Source organism: Hydra vulgaris, chromosome 12 (genome assembly GCF_038396675.1).
Source record: "Hydra vulgaris chromosome 12, alternate assembly HydraT2T_AEP".
NCBI lineage: Eukaryota > Metazoa > Cnidaria > Hydrozoa > Anthoathecata > Hydridae > Hydra > Hydra vulgaris.
The window spans coordinates 19,082,501-19,104,486 of NC_088931.1; the positions used below are offsets into that span (position 1 = coordinate 19,082,501).

Genomic DNA, 21,986 nt, shown 5'->3' on the forward strand with positions numbered 1-21,986 from the left:
CTAAAACGGAATTGAGGCGTCGAAGCAGTAAAGAGGAACTGATGGAAAAAACAGAACTCATTTCTTCTTCATCTGCAGTTGACATAATGAGTGAAAGTAGCTCAAGTTCCTCGGATGATGATGAATATCAGACTCCTTCCGCTTCTAGCATACTGAGCACAAGTGGTTCAAAGAAAAAGAAGATGAAAGTTCTAACAAATAATGTTGTATCGTCACTTGATCGTGTTAATATTTCTGATTGCCGTGCACTATTCGTGGTTGGAACAGTTGCTCAGGCTCTTGGTGACTCTCTAAAAGATTTATCATTGTCGTACAGCACAATCCGCAGAGAAAGGCGATCTGTTCGTGAAGCGCTGACTACAGCTGACAAGGTTGATTTCTCTCCTGATGATCCAATTCTTCTGCATTTGGATGAAAAGCTCGTTTTCTTTCTTTGTCTTTTTCTGCACCGCAGAACTTTTCGATCTAATTTTAAAGAATGGCAAAGAAAAAGCTGAATCAATTTTAATGAAAGAATCTTCAGAGTGGAAATGGATTCAACATATCTTGAAATGAAGCACAAGGTTCGTCAAATGAAGGTCGTCAACGATTGCGCGGAACGAGGCATGGCACTTATAACACCCTTCAACAAAAGCGTTACGAAAGATGAAAACTAAAAGCAGTTTCTTCTTTGATTGGTTGATCTTCACCGGAAGGAATTTCAAAATGCATCAAAGTCTACCCTGATAAAGATGACTGTTGAATAATGAAAATGATTGATCTATTATTGCCTAATGTAAGTACATAGTAGTACAATACTATATTATTGTTTGTTTAACATTAAACATCCACAATCCACTACATAATAATAAATAATTGATAATAAATAATTAAAAAAATAAATTTTTTTTTACTTTTTTAACCTCATTCGAAAATGTGACAAAACATGGCAACCCCTAAATATTATTCGATTTGATTCAAATTTTGGAAAATAATTACTATTGTCATATAGAACAAGGGCAAGCTTGAGGACAACTAAAGTTTTGAACCTAAAAATTTCGCATCACCCTAATATATATATATATATATATATATATATACATATATATATATATATATATATATATATATATATATATATATATATATATATATATATATATATATATATATATATATATATATATATATATATATATATATATATATGTATATATAATTGTTAAAAAACTTGTAAAAGTTTTTTAATAGTAAAAGTAACTTTTATTTTTAGTTAAAAAAGCATAGAACTTATGCAATAAAATTTTAATAATATTTTTTATATGACGCAATTATTATATTAAAAACTTTGATACTGTTTCTAAAATAGCTCGTAAGAGGAAGAAAAAATCTGAAAGACAAATAAACAGTAAACAAATAATTTTGTATCATTTCTTAAATTTCAATAGACTGTTGAGTATCCAACACATTTGCCTCGAGTTCAACTCCATCGCCACTGCTTTTGCAGATACTACGTTTTTTTTTATCAAAGCCAAAATAATGTCAACATAAAATTTCTTTTAAAGTTTAATTTCAAGTACATTCTAATACAAAATAGAAATTAATATCATTTAGAATCGAGAATTTACATTATTTAGAATCAAGCCAATAATAATTGAAGACGGTACACTCCGCTACGAAGATATAATAGATAATAGATAAATAAAAAAGAAAAACTTCAATAACCTATTACAGCTCCGTAACATTTCAGTTTTACAAAAGATTTCTTTCCTGAATATTATAAACTAAGAGACTTTGAAAATAAACAACTCATATCATCTGTTGTCATTTAATTGCAACTAATGCCACCAACAGAAGCCAAATGATTTGTTTATTATATTCATTAAAAAAAATCTATAATCAGATCGAAAAAACCTGTTAAACTTTTTACTGTTATAATATATATATATATATATATATATATATATATATATATATATATATATATATAGAGAGAGAGAGAGAGAGAGAGAGAGAGAGAGAGAGAGAGAGAGAGAGAGAGAGAGAGGGAGAGAGAGAGAGGGGCAGAGAGAGAGAGAGGCAGAGAGAGAGAGAGAGAGAAACCGTGAATGTTTTTTGCACAACACATATTTTTATTCCATAATATGTTGGACAAAAGTAAACAATAATATGCAAGACCAGATTTATAATATTTTCTTTCTTTAATCAAAAGATAGCATGCGATTGAGTATTTTTTTCATGTCATATTGGATAGAAACAAACATATCCGAACACTTTTTTTCAATTGTTTTAAATAAATAATAATTGTTAAGAACATTACCAAAAACACTCTCATAACACTAAAAGAAAAATATATACATACATAAGTTTAAATAAAATTTTAAATACAATTACTTATATTTAAAAGTTTAAATAAAATTTTAAATACAATTAAAAAAAAAATCTTTTGTCTTCCAAGATTGATTTTCTTCCAGGATTGATTTTCGCTTTCTCCATATTCTAAAATTGACACCTTTGATTGATTTGAGCTTGTTTGTAGATGTCTAATATTAGACAATAAAGTTGTTGCACTTAAGGATGACTTTTGTGAAAATAAATTTGAGCTGATAGGATAACTATTGTAGGTATTATCAACTAAAATAGGTTTTTTGGTTAATTTTAGTTTAGATTTAGCTTGTAAATTTATTTTATTTATTTTAACAGATTGTTTTGGTGACAATGAAGCTAAAGAACTTCCTTCATCACTGTCATCATCACATATCCCAGCACCACAAGCAACTGATTTATTAATTTTAATTTTTTTTCGTGCTGAACTTGCCTCACTATCACTGATATCTACACTTGAGGTATACAATAGTTTATCCATCATTGATGAGGCAACGTTAAAATCATCTAGAATAATTTAAAGAAATATAAACAATATAAAAAGATATTATAAAATATACATACGTAATTTATTCGTATTTAAAAAAGCAATAGCAAAATTATGAAAATAATCTGCTTAAATATACTTGATCCCCCAAGTATATGAACTGTATATTTCCCCCAATTGCTACTTGGTGCAACAAAGTTAATAACAGCATTTGTGAATTTTGCCACAGACTTTAAATGATGTGGATAAAATACTTTTGCGTTGCTTAATAGCCAACTAGAACATATAACATCCATAGAGCAGCCTTTAGATTTACTTCCTTCTGTTTCAAATGCAACTACCACAAACTTCTTATTAATAAGTTTTTGCTCTGATTGTGACATAATAAAGATATTAATCTGCATTATTAAAAGTTAAATATAACAGCAACCAACATTAAAAGTTAAAATTCAAATATATATATATATATATATATATATATATATATATATATATATATATATATATATATATATATATATATATATATATATATATATATATATATATATATATATATATATATATATATATATATATATATATATATATATATATATATATATATATATATATATATATATATATATGATTAACGTGACAAACTGTATAACTGAATCATAAGCACTTCTCTTTCTTTATTTAATATAACTTAAATTTCCATTTAAAATCGGTTTTTTTTAATAAAATTAAAAAACTCATAATGATGTCTGCAAACGTAATAGGATGTTGCTACACACTATACTCTTACAAACGTAAGAGTAAACGTAAGAAAATAAAATTGCTTTGTTAACATGGCCGATGTATTTAAACTCTTTCCGTTAAAGGTTAATGATTTTTCTTCTAAAAATTACTAAATAAACTACTATATCATATGCTAATCATATGTAAAACATGCCATTTTAATTATTACAGCATTGTGAATATTAATTGTATCAAAATTAAAAACAATAAAAATCCAGGAAATTTTAAGTTTTCTTGCTCTTATAAAATAAAATCTCATGTACTAATATTTTATGTGTCCTCCTCGTGCTGCTATGATGTGCTCGTTTCTGCACACAATTTGGCATGGAATCCACTAAATTTTTACTAATATTTTGGATTTCTGTGTCTTCAATCCAAATCTGAAGGATAGTGGTGGTAAGCTTGGTTTAAGTTGTGCAGTCATATTTTCCCAGTCTTTTTTTTACAATTGCCTAGAGATTCTCAATTGGATTAAGATCAGGGGGTTGCCGGGCCATTTAAGGGTTTTAATATTATTTTTTACCATGATTTTCTTGACTTTTTTGGAAGTATGGCATGTGGCTAAAGCCTGCTGTAATATTCCGTTTCCATTTGGAAACACTTTTAACATCTCTGGAATTAAATGTGTTTGCAGAACCTCAATTTAAGTGTCAGGATTTATCATTCCAGTAACTGGGTAGAGTCTTCCTAGTCCAAAAGCAGAGAAACAACCCCAAAACATCTTCTTTTCTGGATGCTTGGCATATTGTTCAATGTGTCCGGGTCGTATAGGCTCACCATCAGAACGACGAACAAACTGTGACCGTCGGCCTTACACTTCAAAATGTGATTCATCCAAAAATAAAACCTGCAATCAATAAAAAAACAAGTTAACTGTTATTAAGTCTCTTTAATTTAATACCTTCAATTTTAAAATAGTATGATATACAAATATAATAAATAAAATAGCTGTAAATTTAATAAACGCATTTTGTCTTACCCTTCTCCATTGTTCTTTAGTCCACTTTTTGTATTCCTTTGCCCACAATAGACGCTTTCTCTTCATGACATCTGTAAGTAATGGTTTTTTAGAAGATTTTCTGGCAAACCTTCTAACAGCTATCAACTTCCTTCGCACAGTACTCGAGCAGACATGGATGTCATGCGTAGCTAAACCATTCATTAGTTGGTCACTTGTCTTTTTTGGATTTTTGATACTCTCCAGCATCAGATATTGGTCATCTCTTTCTGAAGTCTTTTGTTTTCGACCACATTTTCCTTGTCTTAATGGTGATAGGCTGCCTGTTGCAACGTAATGCTTCTTAACCCGGTTAACTGTAGATTGGTTTACTGAACATAATTTGGCTCTCCCGTTGAGATTTATCAGAATATTGAAGTAAAGTTAATATTTTAGATCTTTTTCTTGGTGTAGTGTCCATCTTTATTTATTTACTTTATTTAAATTTATTTATCCTTATAATCACAGTTAAATTAAAGAAAACACATTGTAAAACAAAAAAGAAAAAGAAAAAAATGTTTGATGCAATTAATTTGCACAATACTGTATGTTTTTGTCAAACTTGTTGACTTTAAAATGCCATTATTGATATTCGATAAAGATGCGCATGGGTACAAATATGTCAGTCAATATTAGCCAATATTGGCTAAATAAAAACTTTCAAATATTTTTTCGCCTTTATCGGCCAAATATATATAACAACAGTATTGACACAAAAATATTGGCGCATTATTGGCTAACAATATTGTATGTCAATATTAGCGCAATGTGGTTTAAAAATATTGGCGATTTATTGTATATCTTGGCCAATATTGGCTAACACACTCAATATTCCGCCAATATCGCGCCAATATTGTTTGCTACTTGGGATTGAGCATTCTTACACGAGGATGAGCTTTGTATTTTAAAATAATATAATTTGACAGGAATATATATTATTGTTATTATTATTATTATTATTACTATTATTATTATTATTATTACTATTATTATTATTATTATTATTATTATTATTATTATTATTATTATTATTATTATTATTATTATTATTATTATTATTATTATTATTATTATTACTATTAATAGAATTGTTATTTTTATCGTTAGTATTATTTTTATTTTGATTGTTACCAATAGCTGGAGTTTTATTATGCCTATTATTATTACTTATATTACTATATTATTTATAATGTTGTTACTGTATATTATACTTATATTAATATATTATTTATAATGTTGTTATTGTATATTAATTTAATCTACCTCTCTTTAATTGCTATATTCTAATTAGGAATATAAAAGTCTTATGTTCTAGATAGATGTATAAAAGTAAATTGAACTTTGTCCTAAATTTATCAAACTTCTTACTTAATTGTTATTTCATAAAATTTTCGTTTAAGTATTGTACTGTTTTACGTTTGATTTTTTATTTTTATTTTAGTTTCTTATTAAGGTGTTTACTTAAAATTAGTACTTGTACTATATGTAAGGAAAAGGCGCCTATGATGGCATAGCACCTATGATGGCATACCGGCCATATTTCCATTAAAATTGGTTTTGTTAAAAAAATGATTGGAGCTACATGACTATACTGACTTTACATTAGTTTTAATGAAAATCGATTTAGGGATATGCTGTTGTAGTTTTATCTCCTTCATATATTTATGATTGTGATTTTATTTTTAACTGTGCAGAAATGAAATTTTCATGCATTTTATATTCAAGTTTTGTGCATTTAGTGGAATACTTACTTTAATTTTATCTTTTGGACAAAGCAGACACCGCTTGTTTTAATGAAAATGATGACTTTTTCCCATGATGGCATGCTGACGAGTTGGGGGTGTTGAAATATTGACGAGTTAGGAAAACCTTTTTTTTTTTATTAGAAAATCTTATTTTTAAGTAAATTTAAAAGAAAGCGGTGCTCCAAATTTTTTATTTTGGTCCAAAAAATACATAAAACGCAAATTTTGTAAAAATTTCAAAAATAACAATTATTTTATAAAAAAATTTTAATTTAAGATTATTTTGAAATTATAATTAAAAAAAATAAACTTTTTTCATTTTTAGTTTAAAAGGTCATTTTTTCTGCAATAAACTATAAAATAACAAATTTTTTTTTTAAATAATTGTTATTTTTGAAATTTTTATAAAATTTTGCTTCTTTTGAGACCCAACATGACATACTTTTGAAAAATATTTTTTTACATAATATTAGGGACACATTAAAATTTTAACAATAATTACCCTCGGAGTTTTCATCAGTTTTATTTTTTTTATAAGTTATTCTTATTGTAAAAAAAGCGCAAGTATACCATCGTAGGCAACCACTGCTCCTATGATGGCATAGGGGGGGGGATGGGGCTGGTTAGGATCGAGGGTAACTTGATGATTATATTTAACCTTAGAGTCTTCCCTCAGAAAAGCCAGAAATTACTCGAAACCATACAAATTTACTATTTCATGCTACACACCAGCATTGTAAAGTTTCGCGCATGCGCATAGGACATATTGCGTTTTATGTATTTTTTGGACCAAAATAAAAAATTTGGAGCACCGCTTTCTTTTAAATTTACTTAAAAATAAGATTTTCTAATAAAAAAAAAAAGGTTTTCCTAACTCGTCAATATTTCAACACCCCCAACTCGTCAGCATGCCATCATGGGAAAAAGTCATCATTTTCATTAAAACAAGCGGTGTCTGCTTTGTCCAAAAGATAAAATTAAAGTAAGTATTCCACTAAATGCACAAAACTTGAATATAAAATGCATGAAAATTTCATTTCTGCACAGTTAAAAATAAAATCACAATCATAAATATATGAAGGAGATAAAACTACAACAGCACATCCCTAAATCGATTTTCATTTAAAACTAATGTAAAGTCAGTATAGTCATGTAGCTCCAATCATTTTTTTAACAAAACCATTTTTAATGGAAATATGGCCGGTATGCCATCATAGGCGCTATGCCATCATAGGCGCCTTTTCCTTACATATAGTACAAGTACTATTTTTAAGTAAACACCATAATAAGAAACTAAAATAATTTAATAAGATTACTAAACTAACTTTAATAAGATTTGCCCTTGTAGTAAAACGTCTGGTCCAGACAACAGGTATTTAAAGGACTAAAATCAGTCTTGAATGATCTTCAAAAAGACATAGTTCGATAAACAAGGGTTCAAAGTCAAACAGGAACCTGGTTAAACAAACGACATCTTGAGGGTGAACAGTTCTACAGAGATGTAATAGATAATTGGATCTACAAAAAGGTTAAGAACAACTGAATTGTTTGTACTAACAAGATAAAAATTAATTTAGCAATTTGTTTTGTACGATCAAAATATTTCAAACTAAAACTTTTAACTTTAGGATGGTAAATCAAGAAAAGATTATCAGGAGTTAGCTGTCATTATTAACTATTTATTAACTGTCATTAATGACAGTTTCTCAAAAAGGGAGGTTCAAATTCCCTTGAACTATTTTTAAAATTAAAAAAACATATTACATATTAAAGGGTCTGCGTACCTTATAAGCTTCCATTCTAGTTTGAAAAAGCTTTTCACCTTAATCTGAACCACCTTAGTAAGATACATATATTACATTTAATTTTTTGTAATAAAATTATGTGGATTGGTATGTCGCGGGACTCTTATGCGATAGCCGCAAAAAAAGTACGCATGTCTTGGGTCTTGACTGTTACTCTTATCCTCTAACAAAGGATTGGTCATCCTTTATTAGAGGAGAAGAAAACAAAAAAATATCATCTGCTTTCTCTTTTATTCACAAATTGGGTAATTAATAATAAGAGGATATTTTAATTCTTTTTCTTTTTCTTACCAGTTTTAAATTATTTTAAAATTAAAATATTTTTCAAAACATTAGCATTTTATGATCTTCTATGTTTTTTACTCAAAAGATTAAAAATCTTCAAAGTAGAAAACATAAAAGATCACATAAATAAATCAAACTGCTTCTTTAACAGAATAAATTGAAATTAATAAGCGACTTGCATTTCATGTAAATAGACTCTGATTGAAATAGATCTGGAAAGTCTGATAGAAATAGATCTGGAAAGTCTGCACATATTTTAAACATTCCTGCTAATCCTAAAAAATGTTGTGAAAAAATTTTTTAATTTACTTCTATAAAAGTAATTCAAAATTCAATTATACTTAAGGTTTCGTTTAAAGAAAAAACAGCAATTTTTCCAAATTAAAAAAAAGGTTTCGTTTAAAGAAAAATTTTTCCAAATCAAAAAAAAAAGTAAATTATTATGATATTAATGATAACACATAATATAAATGAACTCCATAGTATGTATTATGTAATAAAATATCTAATAAACCATTACTTAAAATTACACTTTTTGAACTTCTTAAAATAAAAAATAATGTAAAACCACTAGCTTATAACATAGAAGTAGATATAATATTTTTTCTTTAATATATCGTTGCTAATCAACTAAAAGTTTCAATTCCTGTAAAAACAGCAATGATCATAGGAGCTGCCATAAAATAGACTCTAGTATCAATACCCATTCCGAGAGTGAGCTCTTGCGAAAAGCCTAAAAAATTATAGCTAAGTAAGCATTGATCATATTTAAACAAACTGAAGACTTGGTTTTTCAAGCTAAAAATAGGAACAGTTTGTAAAATTATTTTAAGTCCTGATAAAATAAAAATCTAGACTAAGGTCACTAAAAAGTCAAAACATCAGCTTAAATAAGTTAATAATATTAAATTTAGCATTTCTATGCACCAGTAACAATAATGGAATTGAAAGATCGTTGTGTACCCGAGAACATCCAATGATTATTATAGGTCAATATATTTTGAAGCTCTCGACACAATTTTTATTGCGATGCACTCTAAAAACAATCTGTTAGAAAAAGCAACGGATTGCTTTTTACCGTTAAATTAACGAAGTAAATCATTACCAGAAATCTCAAAATTAACGGAGTAAAACTAATATTTACGGATTCTTCGAAGTTTCGTTTATTCAGCGGATTAAATATTCAAATCCGTCGAAAAACAACTAAACTTTTTATTAAAAAGGGTTTCCAAAAGAAAATATGAAGTTTTTCCTCTGTAGATTATGTTTTTAAATCTTATTTGTTTGATTTAGATTTGTCAGATAAAGATTTGTTAAATAAAGAACTATAACATAATAATATTATAGCTCTTTATTTATAAATGATAGAGCTTTAAAAGTTGTTTTTCTTAAACCACATTTAAATCCTAGATAAAAGGTAGAATAGCTTCACATTTCGACTTAATGTGAAGCTTATTAAAAAAGCGTAATTTAAATTGTGTTTATCCATTTGCTTTTTCCAAATGGGTTCAAAAAAAGAGGTATGCTAAAGCAAGAGCAACGAAAGATTTTATAAATTTCTATATGTTCACCAAGCAATTAAAATCGGCTTCTGGGGGAAAAAAAGACTTAAAATAAAGTCATTTTTAGAAAGTAGAAAGTCTTTAAGACGACAAAGAAAAAGAGGGCTGTATAATTATAAATTCAAGTTTATTTTAAAATTTGCTGAAAATAATTGGAAGGTGTTCAGAATAATGTTTACTAATAAATATTATACAGGACATTGTTAGTTGGTTCATGTCAGTTTTTGTAGTTTATTTTAAAAAGGAAAAACTATGTAGATAGAATGTAGTATGTAACTATGTAATAGTAGATAGAAGTAGATGAATCATAATCAGGAAAATGTTTTCTCAAAAATTTAATGTTTTTATGCTATCTTTGCGATAATATCATGTGGATTTAATGATAGATTATAGTTTAACTAATTTCTTGTCAAAAAGTGCTCAACGAATCAAATGTTTCCTACAGATAACAAATATCGTGGTGACAACTATTGTTTGCTTTTCTCTTTTTTGTTCTTTTATGATTCATCTACTTCTATCTACTATTACATAGTTACATACTACATTCTATCTACATAGTTTTTCCTTTTTAAAATAAACTACAAAAACTGACATGAACCAACTAACAATGTCCTGTATAATATTTATTAGTAAACATTATTCTGAACACCTTCCAATTATTTTCAGCAAATTTTAAAATAAACTTGAATTTATAATTATACAGCCCTCTTTTTCTTTGTCGTCTTAAAGACTTTCTACTTTCTAAAAATGACTTTATTTTAAGTCTTTTTGTTTTTTGTAAAAGTAAATAAATTTGTTCCAGAACAAATTTATTTACTTTTACTACTAATAATTGGTCAAGACTTTCGGCAGAACTTTGGACTTAATATGCAGTTCGTTGAAACTTTTTATCAGCTATAAAGACTTAACAATTAGTATTCCCCCCCCCCCTCTACCCGAAGTTTTTTCTTTTTTTATTTTTATTTTTTTTCTTTCTCTGTTTTAATATAATATAAGATTTTACAACTTCGTAATATAAAACTTCAATAAATAAAATAAGTAAAACAGATAGGGGCTCAAAGAAGATGAGGATGACAGTACGTTATCGCAATCTTTTCATAGAGCCCCTATAACAAGATTTCAAAAAAATATCGTAATATGTTAATGCGTAATAAAATTTCAATAAAATATCGTAATAAAACGCGTAATTCGCTAATAAAATTGATAAGCAACCAACAAAAGTAGAAATAAAACAAAAACAGATTTATGAGAAATTATTCAAAATATGATTAACCAAAAACATTTCTTATATTTTAAAAATTTCTTTTTTTGTTAAAAACTTGAAGGAACTTAACGAATTTACCGTGCCTTTGAATCCTTTTTGAAAAGTATTCCATACTTTTGGACCTCGATATAGAATGCTGTACTCTGAATATTTGTTTATTATCCGAGGCAGTTTATATGTGTTGGACATATTCGCTCTAAGATTATAGCTATCATTTTTATTTATTTTAAACTTGTTATTAAAGCTTATAGGAGAGATATTGTGATTATAACGATACATGAAAATTAAATGCTGGTAGATATTAATTTCAAACACATTCATCATTTTCATATCTTTCATTAAGGGCTTAGCGTGTTCACGCCTATTTTTTGAGTAAATGATTCTGCAGGCATGTTTTTGTAGACTATAAATTTTTTTAATCTTTGCCGCTTGAGTACTTGCCCATGAAATGTTTGCATAGCTGATGAAGCTATGAATTAGCCCAAAGTAGATTAATTTAAGACTATTTTTATTGACGTAGGAGCGAACTCGATACATCAAACCTATTATTTTGGTGATTTTTGACTGGATATATATTATATGTGGAAGCCAGGATAATTTTTCATCAACAATGATTCCTAAGAATTTTATATTGGATTGCTTATTTACTAGTTTATCATTTAGAGATAGGTTAGGCAACTTGAGAGGAAGATTTTCTTCTTGTGTTTTTTTGTGAAATAGTATATACTTTGTTTTCTCAGCGTTAAGTGAGAGTTTGTTTGCCTAAGTACAAGATGAAACCGCAATATATTTATTTATTTATATATTTGTTAAACACCCACTATATATTACAAGTAAGGTAAATAAAAAGTTTCAAAAAAAATCTCTAGGATCTAGGAATTTAATTTTCAAGAACATCCTCGAAGATTGTTCTTTGTTCTTTTGAGTTCCAGTACTCAACTGCACATTTTAAGATTTTAAGATCCGTTTCAGGAATTATATTTTTATTATATATTAGGAATATATTTTTATTATATATTATTATCTATATATTATATATAGGAATTATATATTATTAACTCGGAAATTATGAAGCAATAATGGTTAAACAATATGCGTTAAACCTGGGTCGAGATTAACGGTAAACTTTTAACATCGCAACAAAGTTTTTTAATTTGACTGTTAAAAGATAAAAAAATAGTTAGTTTTTAATTTTAACGAATGGGAAGAGTTAATTGTGTAATAAGAGGCTGCTCTAATAGTACATATAAAGCTAAGAAATGGAGTAAACAAGTTTGTGAAATCCATTGTCCTCTAAAACGTATGGAATGTCAATGTGAAATGCCTGTCAGACTATATGCCTTTCCAAGCAAACTGCGCAACAGCGATAAAAGAGAAATATGGATAAAGCTAACAGGTTTAAAAGGTGCAGATGGAAGGACCTGGGAACCAACTCCTAGTGATGGAATATGTTATGAGCATTTTGTTGATGGAATACCTACTTGTGATAATCCAAATCCAACTTTAAAAATGGGAGAAGGATTGCCACAAAGATATCGTAGGCAAAAATCTAAATGTAAATATAATAAAACTCAAATTCGACATTCTCTCGAAGTTTTAGCACAAGTTGCAGCAGAAGTAGAGTTATCAAAAACTGAAATTAATAATCAAAAAAATATTCTTGAAGACCATGATTATATCAATATAGGTGTGCCTGTTGATATTGCTGGAAGCTCTTGCATGTCTTGTCAAAAATGGAACTGTTTGTATCAAGAGTTACTAAGAAAAAATCAAGCGTTGCAAACGACAGTTTTAGATTTGCAAAAAAAGAATGGTAATGTTGTTTGTAGTGAGAAAGAACAGATGGATTGTACTTTAAAAAAATAAATTTTGTTTGCTTGTAAGTTATGCAAAGTATTTTTAAAATATATATAAGAGGTTTTCACATAAAGGATGCAAATAAAATAAAAATATACAAACTTTTATATTTCTTAATAAAATTATTGTTAAATTATGATAAATAATCAATAAGAATTAAATAATCAATATTTTCTAAAATTTGTACAAAGAAACTCAAGAGAGAAATAGCTGTTGTTTATTGGGTAGTAAAAGGTTATTCAAAATTTAAACAGTAATTTTTTGCTATAGTTTTTATGAAACTTGTTTAAAAGTTGTGTAAAAATTTTACAATTGATTTAGTTGAGAGTAACCATATTTTATGTTTTGTAATGTGTAAAAATGTTACAATTGATTTAGTTGAGAGTAAACATATTTTATGTTTTGTAAACTGTAATACAATTTCAATTTGTAATTATAATAGAAGAATACATGTATTGTATAGCAAGTGTTAAATAATACTATAATAATGTTGTAATAGTTATAATGATAATAATAATTTTTTAAAGGTATCATATAAAATATAAACCAGATTAATAAGATCAATTAATTGTTTTTTATTATTAAAACTTTTTTTATAATAAAATAATGTGAATTTGTATTCAGTACAATAAATTTCAATAAGTTTATCTGATAAATTTTTATGTTTTATTTCAGTTTCACTTTTAAAGGTGTTTTGGAATTAAACGCTAATGTTATACTATCGCATATTTATGTAACAAATTCTTACCCTATCTTTGTTACATTAATTGATACTGTATTTTTATTAAAAAAAAAAGTTAAGAATGACAAAATAAATGATTGCTTCCCGATGCTAAACCCTAAGTAGATGTAGCGGCTCTCCTTTGTGGCAGTAGGCTCTAAGAGATATATACATAGATACATACATACATATATATATATATATATATATATATATATATATATATATATATATATATATATATATATGTAAACTATGTTAGTGTATTTTATAAATAGAGTGCTCAATGTTCTTAAAGAACAGAGCAATAATAAATTAGTAAAAAACGCTTACCTAACTTTTTTCTTCAACTTGAAGTTTCACCATTGCTGGATCATCAGGAAGAGTTACTAAATCTCAAAAAAAATTCAATTTATAGAAAAAAATATTTTACAGGAAGTTATAAATTATTATAAAAAAAATTTTAATTACTATATTTTTTTGGTTAACGGAAAGTTACAGAAAGTAATTATTAAATAAATTTCTTTCGAATGTGGATAGTTTAATTTGGTCATTTGTTTTTATAATTTTTTAAGAGGTATTTATTTTCGTGCCTACATTTAGAAATTAATTCAGATTTTTTATTTAATAAATTTTCCTGATTTAAATGAGTAATTATTTCAAATTTTTCTTCCAAACGTAGCATAGATTTTTTGGAAATGTTATTATAGGCAGGGGCAGATTTTCTGAATAGACCATTGTAAATTAAAATTTTTATTTTTTTCTTTTAAATCCCAAATATATTTTGACAGCATAGTCTCTTTTGAATATTTTTTGTGTTTAAACGATTGTTTGTGGTTGGTATAACGTCTTTTCCATTCCCCCTTGGTTAAGCCAATATATTGTTTATCAGGGTTATTTTGTGAGAAAACAAAGCACTTGTAAATTACATTTTTCGAAAAGCATTTTCCATTTAGAGAGCAATCTATTTTTTATTTACAATTACAATAATCAGTGTTTTTTTTCCTTTAAATGTTCATTTTTATTAAATGGTAGTTGTGGTCTTTCATAATTCTTTCTAAATTTTTTGTACAACTATAACTTACTTTAATGGTATTTCTGTTAAAAATCTTATGTAATTTATTAGAGGGAGGAAAATGTTTGTCTACTAATTTTAGAAAAATTTTACCTATATTTGTTGAAACATTTTTGCTGTACTTTGCTGTTGCTGGGGTTGAACCAAATTATGTTTCTATTTCTATTACGCTTTTTTGCAATTTTCTTTTCAAATTTTAGCTCGCAGTTAGAGGATATATTTATAATATATATATATATATATATATATATAAATTAGTAAAAAACACTTATCTAACTTTTATCTTCAAGAAGATAAAAGTTAGATAAGTGTTTTTTACTAATTTATTATTGCTCTGTTCTTTAAGAACATTGAGCACTCTATTTGTAAAATACGCTAACATAATTTACATATATATATATATATATATATATATATATATATATATATATATATATATATATATATATATATATATATATATATATATATATATATATATATTAGGTGTATGATAAATTTTAAATCAATTAGCCTGGGGTTCTAAATGATGAACTTTTGCCTATAAATCACAGAAATGACATAATTTCACCATACCTTGAAAAAACTTCCCGCACCTAAGACAGTTTTATATTTAACCATACAACACATAGCGGCCCAAAGGCTATTAATTATAATATGTCAGCTTTATATACAATACACATGAGAAATACATGAGAATACACTGTCCTACAGCATTTGTAGTGATGTTAATAATCTTTCAGATTTGTGTATTAGTATTAATAAATTTACAGTTAAGATATTTGTTTGTTCTGCAAGAAGAACGAATGTCCTCCATCAATTTTACAGCTCTCTCGGCTACTATGTTGGATCAAGGCACATCAAGCACTGATGGTTCCTTCTTCCAGTGGGTAGAGAAGCATTTCACAGCTTTGGAACACTTAAGTTGGGATATTGCTGACAGCAGGTCTTTTCATAAGCCGCCTCTGCATAGTGCTGGTTTGAAAACCAGACCCTCGACCATGTAGTTGCAACGAAATCGCAAGTTATCCTCAGCTGTTCACGCCAGTTTGGAAGAATGAAAAATGCAATAAGCGCAAAAATGCCTCTTGAGTTCCACCTGGCACTGTGCAGTGATGGCAGCTTGTGCCATTTGATACGAGGCCATTTTTCCTCATTTTTGTAAAACTTGTATGCTTCACAAAGCTGAAAAAGAAATTTAAAGTCATCTCTCCAGCCAAGGTTCTCATACTCTGCTACCACTGCTGTGCCCTTGTAGGCATTTTTTAAATCATCATAATGCTCCATAATCTCATCAATAAATTTGTAGTTAATGTTAGGTGACTGTATAGGAAAAAAAAAATCCAACACATGTCGTAGAACAAGATCAAGAATGTGGTGTTGGCAGCCAATGTATTGAGGTTTATCGAATCCCTTGTCTCGAAATGTTTTTTGAAGCTTGGCTACAACTCCATTCTTGCCACCAGTATTTACAGCTGTTGTGTCAGAGATGATCATCTGAATACTGTTCCATGCATTGTAATCATCAAGTAGGTCCTGTAGTGCTTTATATATGTTTGCAGAGGATCCACTGTTACAAACCAAAATGCCAAGTTTTAATGTTCTTTTGTCATTTTTCAAGCACACAACTTGGTACTCAGTCTTGCCAATTTTCTTACCATCAAAATGCAAAGAAAATTTCTCTTCAGAGATCAGTTCCATGAGGCGGTTCTTAACTTGTTCTGCATCTCTGATTGTTCGACGCCAGACTCTAGACTGTGATGGTGTTGGGACACAAACTCCATCCTCAGCCAGACTTTGAAGCACCCGTGACATTTTTCTGGTTGACAAAGAGTGACTAGACACTAGTTTGGCAGCAGACTTAGTTGACTGGCGTGTTGCACGCTTTCTGGGAGATTCTCCTGGAACTGCCTCCGAGTCACCACTGCTGCTTTCTTCCTCAGAATCCTCACTATCGCAGGAAAATGGTACGGAGATAACCGGTTGGTTTGTCGAGGGTTCTGATGTTCTTTTGGCTCTTTTTGATGGATGGATTGTTGACATAGGAGCCACTTTCATAGTTGCATATCCCACCCTGCCATCTGATTCAATTTGTACTTTGTGCAGTTGTTTGTCCTCACTACAAAGGCAATTTCCATCTGGTTTTGTTATATTGAACAGATGAGCAAGATTTTCTTCAAATACTGCATTTGGTCGCTTTCTGTGTTTCTCAAATGATGTGATAAGTTTGTCAACATTAGCAGACACTTGTTGTTTTGAAAGAACAGGAAAATTAAACTTCTGCCAAAGATTTATCAATTCCTCTTATATTTTTGTTAGTCGATCATTTTGTCCTTTCAATTCATCAAAGAGTCCCAAGAATCTTCCAATGATATCTCTGTTGGAAGGCATTTTACATAATTTGTCGCTCATATCCTGTTTTACCTGTGGTATATTAGGACGGCGCTTTGTGCTTGATTTCAAATTTTGTGTCCACATTTCACCAGTGCTTCCACTGCTGATTTTGACTTTTTACTTTTAAAGGACATATTTTCAAAAAGAGGCACTAAACAGCAGATCTTGCAAATTAATACTGCAAATAAACAAAAATTGTTTGAATGATATGAACAACTATACAAAATACAATATTATATATTTACAGTTTTAAAAATCAAAGTCAAGCATAAGGAAGTAAGAACTGGGAACGAAATCAAGTGAAAAAAGTTTCTTTGTCATATATATATATATATATATATATATATATATATATATATATATATATATATATATATAATATATATATATATATATATATATATATATATATATATATATATATATATATATATATATATATATATATATATATATATATATATATATATATATATATATGACAATATATATATATAATATAATAATATGTTAAATTTAGATAAGTGTTATTACTGCTTTTTTATTGCACTGATTTTTAAGAACATTGAACACTTATACATACATACATACATACATACATACATACATACATACATACATACATACATACATACATACATACATACATACATACATACATACATACATACATACATACATTCATGCATACATACATATATATATATATATATATATATATATTATATATATATATATTATATATATATATATATATATATATATATATATATATATTATATATATATATATATATATATATATATATATATATATATATATATATATATATATATATATATATATATATATATATGACAAAGAAACTTTTTTTTAAATTTTAATTTTCCTGATGTTGCATTTGATGAACTTTTACCAATATATCACTGTTTTGAAGTTTATTTCATTGGATCACAAAAAAAGAAGTTTATTTCATTGGATCACAATATATTATATATATAATATATATATATATATTATTAGTTAGCCTAGAGATATATGGAGTAGATTAATGTAGTTATTTTTAGTTGTTAGTCAGGTTTTTAGCAAGCTTTGTAATTTTTTAATAAGAATTTATTTTCGTGGCGGCACTTTGATATAATTTCAGTTCTTTTATTTAGCATTTCCTCAGGTTTTGGATATGATATAATAGCAAACTTCTCAATTTTTGGAAATATTTGAGTAGGGGGGTACAGACTTGAGAATTGACCATGTTAGCATAAATGTTTCGTTAAAATTGTTTTTTAAATCCCAGACGTAGTTTGATATATATGAATATATATTTGATATATTGAATATATATATGTATGTATGTATTAGATATATATATATATATATATATATATATATATATATATATATATATATATATATATATATATATATATATATATATATATATATATATATATATATATATATATATATATATATTAATTAGTATCTCTTTTTTTTTTTAAACATCAGGTATATATATATATGTATATATTTATGTATATATTTTCGGTTTTTTTATTAGAGAAAGTGGAGCACTCTTATATAAGTATGTATTTTATGGAGTCTTTTTTTTTTCAGCAAAATTCAATGTCCTACTTCTCAAAGTCAGTTTATGAGTATTAAGGTATGAACATGTTTTGCTGTTATAATTTTTTATAAAAATCTTTCAAGTTTGTTTTTTTATTATCATGTTGATTATGTTGAATTTTTTTTTTTAATTTGGCTATCATATCAATTTTGGACCAGAATTGACTAACAGGTGGAACATTTATAAAAGTGAAAGTTGCTTTTGTCACACATATGCTTAGTTGTCAGGTTGCCACCGAATTGTCCTTTTTTGTCAGAGCAAATACATTATCATCAACTGTTATACTGACTGTCTCATTTGCTTACAAAATTCATACTCTTTTTTATCTGATGAATTCAAGAAACCTTTGTTCTGATAAACCTACTTGTTGTGCTATAACAGAAATGGGAAATAACATGTTACTATTAAAGAAACTCCGATCTTTGAATTAAGAAATTGAATTTTTATGATGTAAAATCCCAATCCCAGGTAGCTAGTCTTTGGGGGTTAAATGCTACTATACACAGTGTACTAGAATTGTATCAGGAGCTTTTTATTAATGTTTAGAGAGTTATTTTGGAACTATTTGGAGCATGTTGGAGGATGTTGGAATGACAGGCTGACTGTTAGACAATTTTAAGTAGCTATGCATAATTTCTTATTGTTGTTTTCTGTAGAAACTAGCAATTCTAATAGTAATTGTCTGACAGATTTTAGTGTAATATTTGGTATAAATTCTTTGTTTGAAGATGCACTATAAAAACTAACTAATCTAAAGATTTTTTTGTTATTGACAAGAAAGATAATTATTTGAATAGATTTTCTCTTATAAATTTTATAAATGAAATTTATTTACAAGTTCATATAGTTCATATAGATTTAACTAGCTTGTTATCTGTCAGTGTCAGCAGTGTGAGGCAATGCTTTGTCATGAATTGATTGATTAGCAGTTGGATAGTATCTTTTAAAATAATTAAAATCTGTTTTTTTAACTTTATATTTAAAGATCCCTTAAAATATATTTTTACGTACAAAGAAAAGTAGCTCATATATTTGTCATAACAAGAACTTTAAATCTATTAATTTAAGTATCCATGATTTGTGTCCACGAAATACAAAATATTTATAAAAGTATAGAATTTTTTTTTCTACACAAATAATTTCTGTTTTCTAATTTTTTTACATTTTTTCCTTTAACAATCGTCATTTGGTGTGTTCTTGTTAAAGTCTAATTTTATTAGTTAACATTTATGACTCTCAGGTGTTTTAATGCATGGTGAGGTGGAAATAGAATGGTGATAGGAGTTTTATCACAGACCTAAATTTTTATAAACAGATGGGTGGGAATTTTGAATTTTATCTTTATATTATAGTTTATATTTTCTAATTTTTAAGGATGGTTTACACTTTATTTTTTTAAAAGTTTTGAGAAGATGTTTCCTTGTTAATAACAAGTAGTTATTAATAAGCACGAGGGTCTTAATAAGGTGTTATATATAATAAAGTGGGAAAGTTTTCCGAAAGTTATTAAGTTTCCCTTCTCAAGTTTTAAGCACCTGAAAGTATGTTCATGCTTATGTCAAATGAGGATGTTTTGTAAAAAAATTGTGCGCTTAACCCCTCACCCCGAATTTGAGAGCAACCAGTTAATAAAATATACTCTTTTAACTTATTATACTAGGTTTAAATTCATCTACATGTTTTTAATTCATTAAGTAATAATTTAGTGTTTGAAAGGTATAACCATGTGGAATTTACATCCCTGTTATTTAGTAGAGGGGGAAAAATTTAAATGATCATAGATCAGTTGCTTTGTGTGCCTTTTAAAGCGCATGCACAAAAAACGACAGGCAAAACATATCCAATTTTTTTGAAAATTCTGGGTATTTTCAAAACAGAGCATTTATTTTCTCTAATTATAAGTACATTTCACTTCCTTTTTCAAATCATGCCTGATAGTTGATTGTGCAGTTGATTGTTCTAATCGAAGAACTCCAATGAGTAGACTTGAACTTTAAAAAATTCCTTTAGAAATTAAGCCTGAAAAACAAAGATTACGGTTTCTAGTTATAAGGCACTCGAATTAGGCAGAAAGTCAAGTAAAAAATGCAAAATTATGCAGTCTTCATTTTTTGATGGTAAATTTCTATATTATATAAATTAATGTTTTGAAGAAGTAGAGTTATTTAAAATATATTGAGGAAAAGCCTTGTTGTATTAATAATTTCTAGTATTTTGTTAGAAAAGAAGCCAAATGTTTGCTATAGCCCTTCCTATGTTCCTGGCATATTTTTCTTTAAAAAACTAGTGATTGTTATCAGCATTAAGTTACATCACGATGATTGAGATAAAAGAGTAGAACAGAGATGGTTGAGATAAAAAAGTAGAACAGATCAGAAAATAAACTCAGTTAAAAAAGTTGGAAACAAGAGATTAATTAACACATATCAAAAAGACAAAAATACTGATCTTTTAAATTTAGCAGATTTTCAAGTTGTGGAAGGAAATTCTTTCAGTTGAGTTACTCAAAAAAGGTAGATTTTTGCATCTAAAAAAGGATAACTCAAAATGTTAATTTTTTATCGTAAATTTTTTTATATTTTATATCTATATTATACTTCAGTTTTTGTCATGGTATGTCTTTTTATTGGAATTATTTAATTACTTTTACATTTTTCAGGTATCGAAAGTAGAAGAGGAAACACGAAGTCAAAAATATCGACTAATAAACTTTATAAATTATAATTTGGAAAAACCTAGTACTCATTTTGATTTTATAAATTTAAAAAAAAAATTAGAAAAAAAATTTTATGCTCTACACTGGTATAAATACTTTTATCTTTAAATTTATATTGCCAGAACTATATATTGAACGATTTATAGATTTGAAATAAAATCCAAAATCTCTAAAGTTTATTGATCATGGATGCCAAAGTTAACTGGTTGGTAGAAATTATTATATGGTCTGGTAAAAAAGCTTTGCATTAAAATTTGTCTGAGTCTTACAAAAAAGCAACATGTATTATTGATTGCAATGAGATTTT

At 27.1% G+C, this 21,986-nt stretch overlaps 1 protein-coding gene across 1 annotated transcript; it reads left to right on the plus strand.

Annotated features, from left to right (window-relative positions):
• Positions 1-12,406: 12,406 nt before the first annotated feature.
• Positions 12,407-21,760, plus strand: LOC105846657 (uncharacterized). The gene is made up of 4 exons (XM_065812440.1): positions 12,407-13,171; positions 18,954-18,999; positions 21,185-21,476; positions 21,623-21,760. The coding sequence occupies exon 1, from the start codon at positions 12,493-12,495 to the stop codon at positions 13,156-13,158; it is 666 nt and encodes a 221-aa protein (XP_065668512.1). The 5' UTR covers positions 12,407-12,492; the 3' UTR covers positions 13,159-13,171; positions 18,954-18,999; positions 21,185-21,476; positions 21,623-21,760.
• Positions 21,761-21,986: the final 226 nt, after the last annotated feature.